At 45.9% G+C, this 12,799-nt stretch overlaps 1 protein-coding gene across 1 annotated transcript in view; it reads left to right on the plus strand.

The window, feature by feature from the left end:
- Positions 1–12,799, plus strand: part of EHD4 (EH domain containing 4) — a 101,363-nt gene that overhangs the window by 31,406 nt on the left and 57,158 nt on the right. Inside the window, exon 2 of the mRNA XM_024115672.3 lies at positions 5,073–5,249. Coding sequence (XP_023971440.1) covers positions 5,073–5,249 — 177 coding nt within the window. The remainder of the gene's footprint in view (positions 1–5,072; positions 5,250–12,799) is intronic.

Below are 12,799 nucleotides of genomic sequence, written 5' to 3' on the forward strand. Positions count from 1 at the left end.
AGATTGCTTTTGCTATTTGGGGTCTTTTGTGTTTCCATACAAATTGTGAAATTTTTTTTTCTAGTTCTGTAAAAAATGCTAGTGGTAGTTTGATAGGGATTGCATTGAATCTGTAGATTGCTTTGGGTAGTAGAGTCATTTTCACAATGTTGATTCTTCCAATCCAAGAACATGGTATATTTCTCCACCTATTTGTATCATCTTTAATTTCTTTCATCAGTGTCTTATAGTTTTCTGCATACAAGTCTTTTGTCTCCTTAGGTAGGTTTATTCCTAGATATTTTATTCTTTTTGTTGCAATGGTAAATGGGAGTGTTTTCTTAATTTCACTCTCAGATTTTTCATCATTAGTGTATAAGAATGCCAGAGATTTCTGTGCATTAATTTTGTATCCTGCTACTTTACCAAATTCATTGATTAGCTCTAGTAGTTTTCTGGTAGCATCTCATTGTGGTTTTGATTTGCATTTCTCTAATGATTAGTGATGTTGAGCATCCTTTCATGTGTTTATGGGCAATCTGTGTATGTTCTTTGGAGAAATGTCCAGGTCTTCTGCCTATTTTTGGATTGGGTTGTTTGTTTTTTTTGATATTGAGCTGCATGAGCTGCTTGTATATTTTGGAGATTAATCCTTTGTCATTTGCTTCGTTTGCAAGTATTTTCTCCCATTCTGAGGGTTGTCTTTTCGTCTTTTTTATGGTTTCCTTTGCTGTGCAAAAGCTTTTAAGTTTCACTAGGTCCCATCACAAATGACAATTTTTTCTATGAAGTCAAAAAGGAATTTTCTAACCTAAGCAATGGGAGAAGAAAGACGCTGTCTACATATAGTCTTGCATGAAAGCAGCTCCTTGACCTGGGCTGAGCACAGCAGCCATGGTGCCAGGAGCCACTTGGATGCAACCAAACCGTGGCCCTCAGCAGACAGGGACAAAGCAATGTCAGGTCCCACCACCCCCTCTGTCCAGCTGCTTAGAGTCCAAATGTCTGTCCCTTTTTTCATTGATGACTTGGCTGGAGACTCTTGGGAGCAGTCACCACTGGAGTTAGCAGCCCTCTCTGAGAACACAGGAAAAGGAGAGTGAGGTGGAGCCAGGGACAAAACCTAGCCCAACGCACAGGATGCTCGTGCAGTGGGCTCGCCAACTCTGAACTGCAGGGGAGTCTTTTCTGCAGTCTTCCTATGGCCTCTTGTTCCTTTGAATTCTTGTTATTGCAGATAACACCACAAGGTCTCTGGGACTTGTAGCTTTGGGAAAGCCTCTGAGGTGTCCAAAAAAAAAAAAAATAAGTATCACAGTTGATCAGTCTCGTGCATGTGGCTGGGTGGGTAACTCGTTTCGGTGCATCACACCTCAGGATCCACTCAGACTCTTCCTTTCAAGGTTGCTGGGTTTGAACCTCATCTCTTCATTCTCACTTTGGTCACATCAGATACTTTGTGTCCTGGCTGTTCTTAGTTCCCTCACCGCATGTGACACATGCCTGCCTGCCCAGGGGTGTGACTGAAGTATATCTGAGTTTCACAATCCCTCAGCATAGCAATGTATTTGTTTTTCGTTTGGGGGATTCTTTTTGGCTGCTCCATGCAGCTTGTGGGATCTTAGTTCCCTGAACAGGGGCTGAACCTGGGCGCTGGCAGTGAAAGCGCTGAGTCCTAACCACTGGTCCGCCAGGCAAGTCCCTTAATCCCCCAATGTAAAGACTCTTCTGGGCAATCAGCTGAGAATGTCATGTATTAACTCATGTATCTGACAGGTCCTACTTGAGTCCCAGAAGCTGGGCGCTGTGTGGGACCCCAAGGCTATGGGGCTGAGCCTGGTATAAAAGCAGAAGCCTCCAGCCAGGAGGGAGGAGCTCCAGGCTCCCAGTCTTGCATGGCCACTCATGAGTTTGACCAGCAACAAGCCCCTTTTTTGGCTATCTTGGCAAGCCAGCCATTGCTGTTAACATTGACTCTATGGGAAAGTGCCTATCAGGTTTCAAACCAACACTTGGACCTAACCTTTTTGTGAGTCATGCGCTGCAGGAAGCCTGGTGACATTGGCTGCTGACATCGGCACCTCTCTCCAGTCGTCCCCCTTCCTCCGTGTCTCCCACAGGCCTCCCAGCACTGCCTCATCCATGCAACGGGGTGTGGAAATCTAACTGCACGTGGGATGGGTGTGATCTGGACTTGACTTCTAGCTTTGCTGTTGAATGGTTTCAGACTTAAGATCTTAGAGTGGCTGTAAAACTTAAATTCCTAAATTCATATGTGTATGTGAAATCCACACATTCTGCATACGCTCTATAAGTGCTGGAGTTTCACAAAATGTGCGATGCTCTCACTGTAGCTTTTATCAGTATTTCTAAGATTTGTGTGGAATTTCATAAGAGATTATAAACACGAACCTTTCTGCTCCTAAGAATATTTACTAGTCTACTAGGTGACTGAAAAAGTTTTGAGATTTTTTAAAAATTAAGTTTGAATATGTTTTGAAAAATAGCATCTTCTCTCCCCAGCTTTTCTCCAGGAAGAATGGGGAGAGCTGGCCCCTTGTTGTTAGGGCAGCCCAGGGACCATGCAGGAGGACGGTTTGGAGAGCTTTTTTCCCTCACTTTGGAGCAAATAATTGGGCCATAGTGCCTTATGGAGGCACCCTGAAACTCCCCTTGTGCCCCTCATCTCTGAACAAACTACCAACTGAAGCCCAGGTTTAAACATATCTGGAGACAGCACAAGACCTAGAGTCTGACTGCCTGCATTCCTTCTCCACTGAAACACTTACTGTGTGATCTTGGGCACGTTGCTTAGCCTCTCTGGTGCCTCAGTTTTCCCACCTGTAAAATGGGGGTAATGTTAGTATACACCAGGTAGATAGTGTATACTACACCAGAGTATTGTTCTACACCAGGTAAATAGTGAGAACAGTTGACCCTTGAACAACACAGGTTAGGAGTGCCAATCCTCTGAGGAGTCAAAAATCCACATATAGCATATGGTTAGCCCTCCATACCCACGTTTCCTCTGTATCCTCAGTACTTCCACATCCACAGATTCAACCAACTGTGGACCATGTAGTACTGTAGTATTTACTACCAAAAAAACTCCGCATATAAGTGGACCTGTGCAGTTCAAACCCGTGTTGTTCAAGGGTCGACTGTACTTGGTGAATGCTGGGTGCTATTATCTGATTTTTTTCACATTTACTCTAAATTTAAGGGACATATTTAAACGCTGTATCTATTCTGGTGCTCCACAAGTTCATAGAAATGTAGAAACTTTAGATGTTAAAAAAAAAAAAAAATCAAACGTTTGGAGTACAGCCTGCTAAGAGCGCTAAACAATTTCAGTTTTATTTATGGAGAAAAAAATGAGTCTAAAGGGTGGCTTAACTTCTTATTCTTAGAAAAATGGCAAAATGGTGTTGGATGGTTGGTAGTTCGTTCTTTCCCTCTAACCCTGGAAATAAAATCATAGGTTCTGGGCTTCAATTTGATCAGTCAAGACATTTTAGAAACAAAAGAAATGGTTTAGGACCAAACAGACTGTAAGCTGCAGGAATGGGGAGTTGGAGAAAGTTGTGCATGTTTCTGCCCTGAGCCTCCTCCCAGGGCGAAGGATCATCTCCCTAGCAGGGCTGGGACAAGGCTCTGTCACCTCAAACAGGCGTTCTCCTCCACCGCCCCCTCCCCCAGTTGCCGTTCACTGTCCCTGCCAAGTGTTCTCTGAAGGTGTTGCGTTTCCACCTGTTGCTTGGTGATTAGTGAAAAGTATTCCAAAATACTCCCTCCTTATGTTCCCCTTGGTTGCAAAGGAAGGAGGGAGTTGTCTTTGCATCGCCCATCCCATTCCATCCATATAGGCATACATATACCTAAGTGTGTCCCTACATCCTGGAAAGGAAATCTTGGTGGGGAGGAAGGGAGGGGCTCTGAGTGGCTTCAGCTGAATGATGTGCTGGTGGAGGTAGGGGGGAGCTATGTTAGGACACAGCCATTTCCCACAGAGAGCAGACTTTCCCCATAGCTCTACCTCTGGCTCCCTTGTCCCACGCCAGCCATGCCACTGAGCCAGTCCTATGCCCTGTGCCACATCAGTTGGTCTCCTCAGCCCCCTGGATGAACATCCTCAGTGACATCTGCTAGGGCCACTGTATACAGGTTAAACTGCATGAGGGCACCTGGGCAACGGGGCACATGAGGGTAAAACCCAGCGAGAGTCCTGCTCACTAAGCTGTGAGCCCTGGCACAGGGCTGGGTCTGCCTAGAGGAAGGGGCATCTGTTTTCCAATTTGCACAGAAAGCTAGGGACGGCCCTGGTGATATCTAATCTGAGCCCTCCCCTTAGCAGTCTCCGTTGCTGCTCAATTCTTTGGCAATCATCTTCCATGGCCATGACTTCCAGGATCCCAAGGGAGCTGTAAGATGCTCAAGGGAGGATTTTGCGGCCACACTGACTGCCAGTGATCAGGAAGGAGATGGTTCATCATTTCATTCACTACACTGGGAGCCCTCTGTGGGCAGGCATGGTTCTGGGTCCTGGGAATATACATCTGGCCATAGACATGGGCCTGCCTTCAAGGCCCACAAACAGAGAAGTGCAGCCCCCACGGTGAGCACCACGATGGCCACAGGCGCAGGGTGCCTGGGGCCCACAGAGCAGGTGTCCCCAACATGCTAGAGGGACGGGGACGCTTCCCTAAAGGAGGAGGGCCTGAGCAGGGTCTTCCAGGATGCATAGGAGCTGGCTGAGTACTCTTCTCTGGGGTAGTATCTATTGTGCCAATGGAACCGTGACCGGGAAATGGCTGTGCTGAGCTAAGGTCCACTTTGAGAAGGCCCAGCAGGTCCGCAAGATGTCTGCCTCTTTCACTAGGCTCCTTACACTGGGGGAAAAAATAGGTCTGTAGATTCTAAGCTTTGAAAATTCGTTATTAGCAAAAGAGTACAATGCCAATCATTCTCTTTTTCTTGGGGGTTATATTCTAGGTTTTCAAATGATTATGTTTCAAATTGGTAGCCCCAGGAAGCTCTCTGACCTCTTGCTTTGTGACCACATGCTAAGTTTCTTTTCTTTTCCCCTCTCCCAGATACTTACTGGAGCAAGATTTCCCAGGCATGAGGATTGGTCCAGAGCCCACCACCGACTCCTTCATCGCCGTGATGTATGGGGAGACTGAGGGCAGCACTCCAGGGAACGCTTTAGTCGTGGACCCCAAAAAGCCATTTCGAAAGCTTAGTCGCTTTGGAAATGCTTTCCTCAATCGGTAAGGACCAGCAAACTGCCATCTTTGGTCAGGTTGTTTAAACCTGTTCTTGGAATTCTTGCCTATTACATGTAAAGGTCCAAAACCAGAAGAACAGAGCATGTGTGTTCTGAAAGAGAGAAGTTATGAGAAAATTCGCTATCATATTCAAATACTAGAAAAATTCTCTTAGGAAGTGATCACTTGTACTTACTCTGGGTGACTTCAGAGGGCAAAGCTAAGGCCCAGGTTTGGACATTATAAGGCCACACAGTATAAGGAACAAATTTCTAATAATTTGAGCCTCACAGAAATAGATCAAGTTGCCATGTGAGGTAGTGAGCTCCCTGTGGCTGGCAATGTTACATGGTAGCTGGATGACCGCATCTCAGGCGTCGTGTGCTGGGGCCTCCTGCACAGAGAGCTGAGCCCAGAGGACCACTGAAGTTCTCCTGACACCCAGACTTAGTCTTGGTTTTTCCAGGACTGGTCACCCCACCTCCATGGCTGTCCCTTTTGCTTCTCAGTCCCATGCTTTGAGCTGCTTCCTCATTCATTAGAGTAAGGCAGGGGAGATAGAGTCAGAATATACAAAACGTTAATTTTGTTGCATAGTCATTATTTCACAGATGTGAAGTTGTAGGGTAGCTGAGGTTTTGTCTTGATTGGAGATGTGTTTTATTTGTACTACCTTTCACCAGAGTTCCCAATGACACACTGGGGTACAGGACAGAGGACAAGCTAGCAGGTTGTCCTGGATGCAGCTCTGCACTTTCAGGCACCACCTGCTCTTACCTTCCCTTCCCTCTTCTTCTTTGACATCCCTAGCCTATTTTTTTTTTTAATTAACTAAGTAATTTATTTGTTTATTTTTGGCTGCATTGGGTCTTCGTTGCTGCATGCGGGCTTTCTCTAGTTGTGGTGAGCGGGGGCTACTCTTTGACATCCCTAGCCTATTTTTTTTTTTAATTAACTAAGTAATTTATTTGTTTATTTTTGGCTGCATTGGGTCTTCGTTGCTGCATGCGGGCTTTCTCTAGTTGTGGTGAGCGGGGGCTACTCTTTGTTGCGGTGTGTGTGCTTCTTATTGTGGTGGCTTCTCTTGTTGCGGAGCACAGGCTCTAGGCACGTGGGCTTCAGTAGTTGTGGCACGCAGCGTCAGTAGTTGTGGCTTCAGGGCTCTAGAGCGCAGGCTCAGTTGTTGTGGCACATAGGCTTAGTTGCTCCGCAGCGTGTGGGATCTTCCCAGACCAGGGCTCGAACCTGTGTCCCCTGCATGGGCTGGCGGATTCTTAACCACTGCACCACCAGGGAAGCCCCTAGCCTATTTTTTAAAACGCTTTTCTCTTTCTTCTTTCTTGTGTTCCCCTCACCCCTCCCTTCCCCTCTTGTAGGAGTCTGCCGCTTTAGACTGGTTGGTTGTGGGGAGTGGGCTATGGGAGTGCAGAGCCAGGGAGGGGTCCTCCAAACCCCTTTAGGGAGGCATGGAACTAGAGCTGACAGATAAGAGACTTGAACTGCCCTTCTACTTTTTAGATTAAAAAAAAGAAAAAAAAAAAAAAAGGAACAGATCCTCCCCGCTGACTGCTGTCCTCCCAGAGGCTGAGGTGCCTGATCGCACAACTCCAGGGTGCGCCATTCACAAGGACTGTGGAATGAATGACGTGCCCAGGTGCTGTGCAGTGGCTCTTGCCAAGAGTGGCCCAGGCGACCTCCACAGGAGCCTCTCTAGGGATCTGTACTCTCCTCTAAGAGCTTGTTTATGCTCCCAGAGCAAATCAAAGAAGGCATCCAAGGGGCACCAAGGGAACTTGGCCACGGGATAAATAGAAATGTACAGATGATGTAGATGGAGTCGCAGAGAAATTCCATCTTGTTGCTGACGGTGATTGGCAGAATACTGTCCAGATGACTTTTTCCACCTGCAGAGTCTCTCCTCTAGCAGAAGTGTCCTCCTCAACTCCGGGGCAGCCTTGGTTGGCACCAGCATGCCTCCTTGTAGGAGAAGTAAGGGTTGAGCCCAGGAGGGAGAACACCAGAGGGTCTCTCGGGGCAAGTGGACCACGGCTGAGGGGAAGTGGAACAAGAAGCTCCCCCCAGCAGGGCCTCCCAGGAGCCGTGGTCCTGGGGCAGGCAACAGCCAGGCTTCCTGTCCCAAGACTGGCCCTGGAAGGTTCCGGAGGCCCTGGAAAGTGCAGGGCACAGGATCCTTCTCCATGAAAGTCTGCCTGGAGTCCCTCAATTTCATTACCACTATCCTTAGTCTTATTTGCTTTTTGCCTGACAAAGGCTTAAAAAAGAAATAAGCTGCCACCGTTTTCGAATTCCCATGTTATAAAGTCTGTATTCACAAGGGAAAAACTAGAGAGAGTGGCTATTGGCTTCTTTTATTTTGGCAGATGATTTACTTCGCTAACAAATTTATTTTTTCTCAAATCCCAAGCATATAGCAGATGAGAGTGGAAAAGAAGCATTCAGGAAAGACTTTTTTGTTTTTTGGGGTTTTTTTTGATGTGGACCATTTTTAAAGTCTTTATTGAATTTGTTACAATACTGCTTCTGTTTTATGTTTTGGTTTTTTGGTCACAAGGCTTGTAGGATCTTAACTCCCAGACCAGGGATTGAACCCGCGTCCCCTGCATTGGAAGGCAAAGTCTTAACCACTGGACTGCCAGGGAAGTCCCTCAGGAAAGATTTTGAATGGCAAAGTTCTTTATCTCAGAATTTAAAACTCGCTGAAAATAACCCACGCTTTATATAATCGTGTTAATTGAATTCAGAATACATAGAAAAGTTATAGCAAATATTTATATGGCATTTACTGTGTGTCTAAACTTTACTTGTAAATTAGCTCTAAATTCTCACAAAAACCCTGTGACATAGGTGCTACTATTATCCCCAACGTAGAGGGGAGGAATTGATGCAGAGAGAGGTTCATTTAACTTCCACAGGGCCGCTCGGCTGATAAATGGCAGTGCTGGGATGGGAACCCAGGCCATCTGGCTAGAGTCCTGCTAGTGACTGCTGTACTGAGCTGCCCAATGGGAGGACGTTTGGACTGAGAGTCACCGCCTACTGCCCTCTATCTAACATTTAAGGCTGTCCTCAATCTAGCCCGCCAACAATGATGATGAAGATGATAATGATTATGTCCTAAATTATAGATTAATAATTTCACATACACCCTCTTTTCAGGGCTAATAAGACAGATGATACTAGGGCCATTTTACAGATGAGAAAACTGAGAGCAAAGAAGTAAAATGACTTGCCCAAGAAGATGCAGAGACAGGGCTAGAATTCAGGCTCCCTCTTCTCTTTTACCTATTGCCCTGCACCTCACGAAGCACCAGCAAAGAAGAGTTCCTATCCTTCCAGCCACCTGGTGGCCATGTATACCTGAAGCTCACATGTCAGTGATGTACCACCTGGAAATTGATAGCGTACTTAAGAGTAAACTGCCTGCTTAAGTTGTATCTACACGGCAGTGCTGCCGTTTCACCCAGCACTGACACAAGGAAGAGGGTCAGTTAGCGTGGGATGCTCAAAAGTGTGTATGTAATTATAGCATCCCTGTGGGAACAGCAGCAGGCTTAGCTCTAAAGGCAGGCAAACTTCTTTCTACATAGCATACTTTCTGGGAATTAGGTCAAAATACAATACTTAGTAGGGAGGAGAACTGGTTGTCTGCTGTGGAGAACTTCCACCCCCCACCCTACTGAGCAACCACCTGTCCCCGCTACCTGTACGGGATAGGTCTCATTATTCTGGCCCTCCCGTTACAGGGTGTGGGCTTGGGCATCTGCCCCCACCCCTGGGGAGTCTTTAAAAGAGTTTAGTACTTAGCAAGATGGTACCAGCCTCGAAGCATTAAAGAAACCAGTGGAGCTTAAGCCTCAATCTCTAAGGCTGGTTTCTAAGAAGGTAACGGGAGGTTTACAGTGCACTTCTGAGGAACGAAGAAAAATTCCCAAAAAGACAGCTTTGAATGATAGAAATTCCATACCTGAACAATAGAAAAAGAAAAGGAGTTGAGTCTGGAACAAAGAGTTCTATGGAAAATACCTTAATGCGACATTCTGAGACTGCTCTACTTTCTAGAGGAATTCCACAGGCAAGCCTGTCTCGCAGTTGCTCCATGGGAATGTGGTTATTGAGGTTCCAAAGTCTGTTGTCAGGAGGCAGTTCCACCTCACAGAGGGGAGGGACAACCCAGCAGCACACTGAGGGCACAAGCCCTGGGGGACACCAGCGTGTCTTGGTCAGTTCAAGAAATGTCAGGAGTTGGCCTCTGACACTTCCCCCGGAAGCCTGAATTTGGATCGCATGTTAAATTTTTCCCTCAATCTACTTTTCTGAAAATGGTAATCTTTTTTTTTTAAGCCAGATAGCTATAGACATCATTTTCAGTTTAGGATCTACAATTTAGGATTAAATTGTAGACTTCCACAGAAGAAATTATTAATCTCATTTACTTCTCTGTTTCTCTTTGAAAAATAACTTTAATTGCTGGCCCAAGGGCTTGAAATTTTGAAACTTCCTTTTGAGCTGAAGGAATCTAAACAGTACTTCCAATGCTCCTGTCATTTTAGCCAGGCCTGATGCTGGTGATGGTGTGATAAAAACAAACCAATAAAAACAACAACACAGGAAAACTCCACTGTCTTAAATTTGCATAATGATTTAGCAATAATAGAATATATATATATGTATTTTTGGACTTATACTCTATTCGTTACCTCTGTGTTTGTAACTGAATGAGGCTTCATTCAATAGACTTTTTTTAGACTGTGAATATTACATAGTCACTTAGTACCATTGGGATTTTTTAAAGAACTGATTTAATGCAAGTAAACAGCATCGGTCCACACACATGCTGGCTCCACCAGATAATTTAGCCGCAGAAATTAAGGAAAATAGGCTCTTGCCAAGAATCACTCTTGATTCACTAGCAAAACTAATTTTTTTTTTTTAAACATGAGAGATTAACTGGTTAGGGGTGGAGGGTGTTTTGTTTTGGGTTTTGTGGTGTGCTTATCTGTAATAAACTCCCTGAAGCCCTTCCCGTTAATCTTTAATCTCAGGATTTGTGGTGGCTCCTGGATCATCAAGCCATTGTTCTTTGTTGGCAGCTGCCTGCACAGCCCTGGTCCTGTCATCCCAGAAAACCAGCTTTTTCCCCTGTGGTGGTTGGGAGAGGGAGGTTTGATTTAGAAAAGTCTATGTTTAGGTCGAACTGCATGGAATTGCCAATATTCAACCATCTTTTTGCTTGTAAAAGTGGTAGTTCCGTAAGACTCAGTCTAAGGGGTAACCATGGGCTTTTCATAGTCTGGATGTGAAATTAAATTCCTCTTGGGCAGTAGACGTTTAGGTCAGGTCTTTGTGGTAGGACCATGTAATAATAATTGGTTATTACAGGTTAGTTGTCAAAGTCTTTTTGCATATTAGGTGCTATTCACTCTGCCAGTTTAGGCAGTCATGTAATCTCTCTGATCTTACTCTTATCAGTAAAGTGAACTGGGACAAAAACAGCTCCATACTCTCTTCCATTGTAAGCTGAGGTTTATTTGAACCTAAAGACAACCTGGAAGTCCTCAGGCTGGTAGAATTGCTCAGAGACCTGACCAAGGCCAAGAGGTGAGTGAGAAGGAAGAGACCAGAAACAGATCTTCTGCTTCCTGGTCACTGCTCCGCCCTCCACCAATGGATCGAGAGCAGGTCACACAAAAGGGCCTCTTTGGTGGGGAATTCCAGGGCTATGGCATGTCACTCCTTTATTTTAGGATGTTGCCTTCTGTTGATAAAGATAAACAGTGGTGATTCAAATGCATGAAATGGCAGTAGCAGCCTAACAGTTAAGAGCCGGACTGGGGTCAGAACTGCCAGGTTTGCGTCCCAGCTCCATCACCTACCAGCTATGTGACTTGGCAAGTTATGGCATGTGACCCTTCTGTGCCCTTGTTGGGGAGGAAGAGATTTTCCTCTACCCTTCTAGGTTCTTCTGGCTGGTCCAAGAGTTAAGTTGACATAAGACAGATTACCAGGAGAAAATCAAACAAAAATTTAATTATGTGTATACATGGGAGAGATCCAGGAAAACCGAGTAACTAACTCCCCCAGATGGCTGAAGCCCTCACCTTAAATATCATCCTCAGTTAAAGACAAAAGAGGATGTTGGGGGTAGTGGTTTGGAACCTGTAAGAGGAAGAAGGCAATTGACATGGAGCTGGAAAATAACGTTCAGTAAACAAATGTTCACTGGGCAACACAGAGACAATGGGACACAGAGAGGAGTTTTAACAAACGGACTTTGCGAGGTTCCCCCCATATACGCAGCTAGTTCATACTGTGTTTATCTCTGGTGACAGCTCCCTTCCTGGAACAGGTCCTCTGTCTACATTCCTTAGGCAGTGAGAGGGGAGGTCAAAGATTCTTCCTGAGTCTTTCTGGGCCTTAAAAATAATCAGCCTAAATTAATCCTCATGCAAATGAGACACATTTTCGGGGTGGCCAGATTTGCTCCCCTCCACCCCAGTCTCATCCTTTGTAGAATGGAGGCACACAGCCCCACTGCTGAAGGTTGTGGCCATGATTGAGTGCATTAATGGAAAGTGCTTAGGACACTGCCTGGCACACAGTAAGTGGTCAGTGAATGCTTGTGCCATTTGATTATTGCTGCAACTACTGGGTATCACTGCACTGGAAATCACATCACTATTAAGCTACTGCCTGGCTGTTTTAAAATGTTGATCATTGAATTGGAATGTTAGTGTTTGGAGGTGATTTTAGGAACTGAAATCCCCTTACCTCCTTGTCTTACTGTGCCACAGGACCTCTAGCCACCGGCCTGAGACCTTATAGCCCAGACCATTCGTTTACTCACCCCCTCTCTGCTACCCCTAAGCCTTCCTTGGTTGTGGGGTGATGGGGAATTTGGGTTCCCCGTCACCCACAGAGGAGGGTTTAATCCCCTCCTCCTCTCCTTTTATCAAAAATAAAATATATCAAGCCAGCCCTGGGTGAGGGACATGTTTCATAAAGCTTACGTGAGGCTCCTGGGCTTAACTGGCACGTGTGCGTATTTCACGTGAAATGTAGAGGCAAGGCACGGGTACACTTTGTGCTTGTTAGTCCCTCTGAAAGAAGTAGGAAATCCATCTTGGGACAGCAAATCTGTGCTTGGAAACACTGCAGCAGATATACCAGTGGGAAAGGCCTGACCCAAGGCTGACTGTGTTATATCCGATAAATAACCCACTTTTCACCTTCCTTTCATGGAACATCAAAGGAAGACAAGATTGCTCTAACAGCATTGCATTAGGGTTTTTTTTGATTATAGTAAAACCATTTAAGAAAACGCGTGCGTGGTTCTAACCCCTAGAGTGTGGGCCATGCCCCCACACAGGGGTCTGAAAGCTGACTGTGCCCTGTGCTCCTTTGCCCACCTCCCCACCTCCCCCACACAAATGCTGGGCAGGCTGTGCAAAGTCCAGCTCTGCACACACAACCCCTGTCACCCTCTCTCGGGGTGCCCCTGGAGAGCCCCCTCCTCCTCCCCCTCCTCCTCCCCT

The sequence above is a fragment of the Physeter macrocephalus genome, chromosome 11 (genome assembly GCF_002837175.3).
Source record: "Physeter macrocephalus isolate SW-GA chromosome 11, ASM283717v5, whole genome shotgun sequence".
Taxonomy (NCBI): domain Eukaryota; kingdom Metazoa; phylum Chordata; class Mammalia; order Artiodactyla; family Physeteridae; genus Physeter; species Physeter macrocephalus.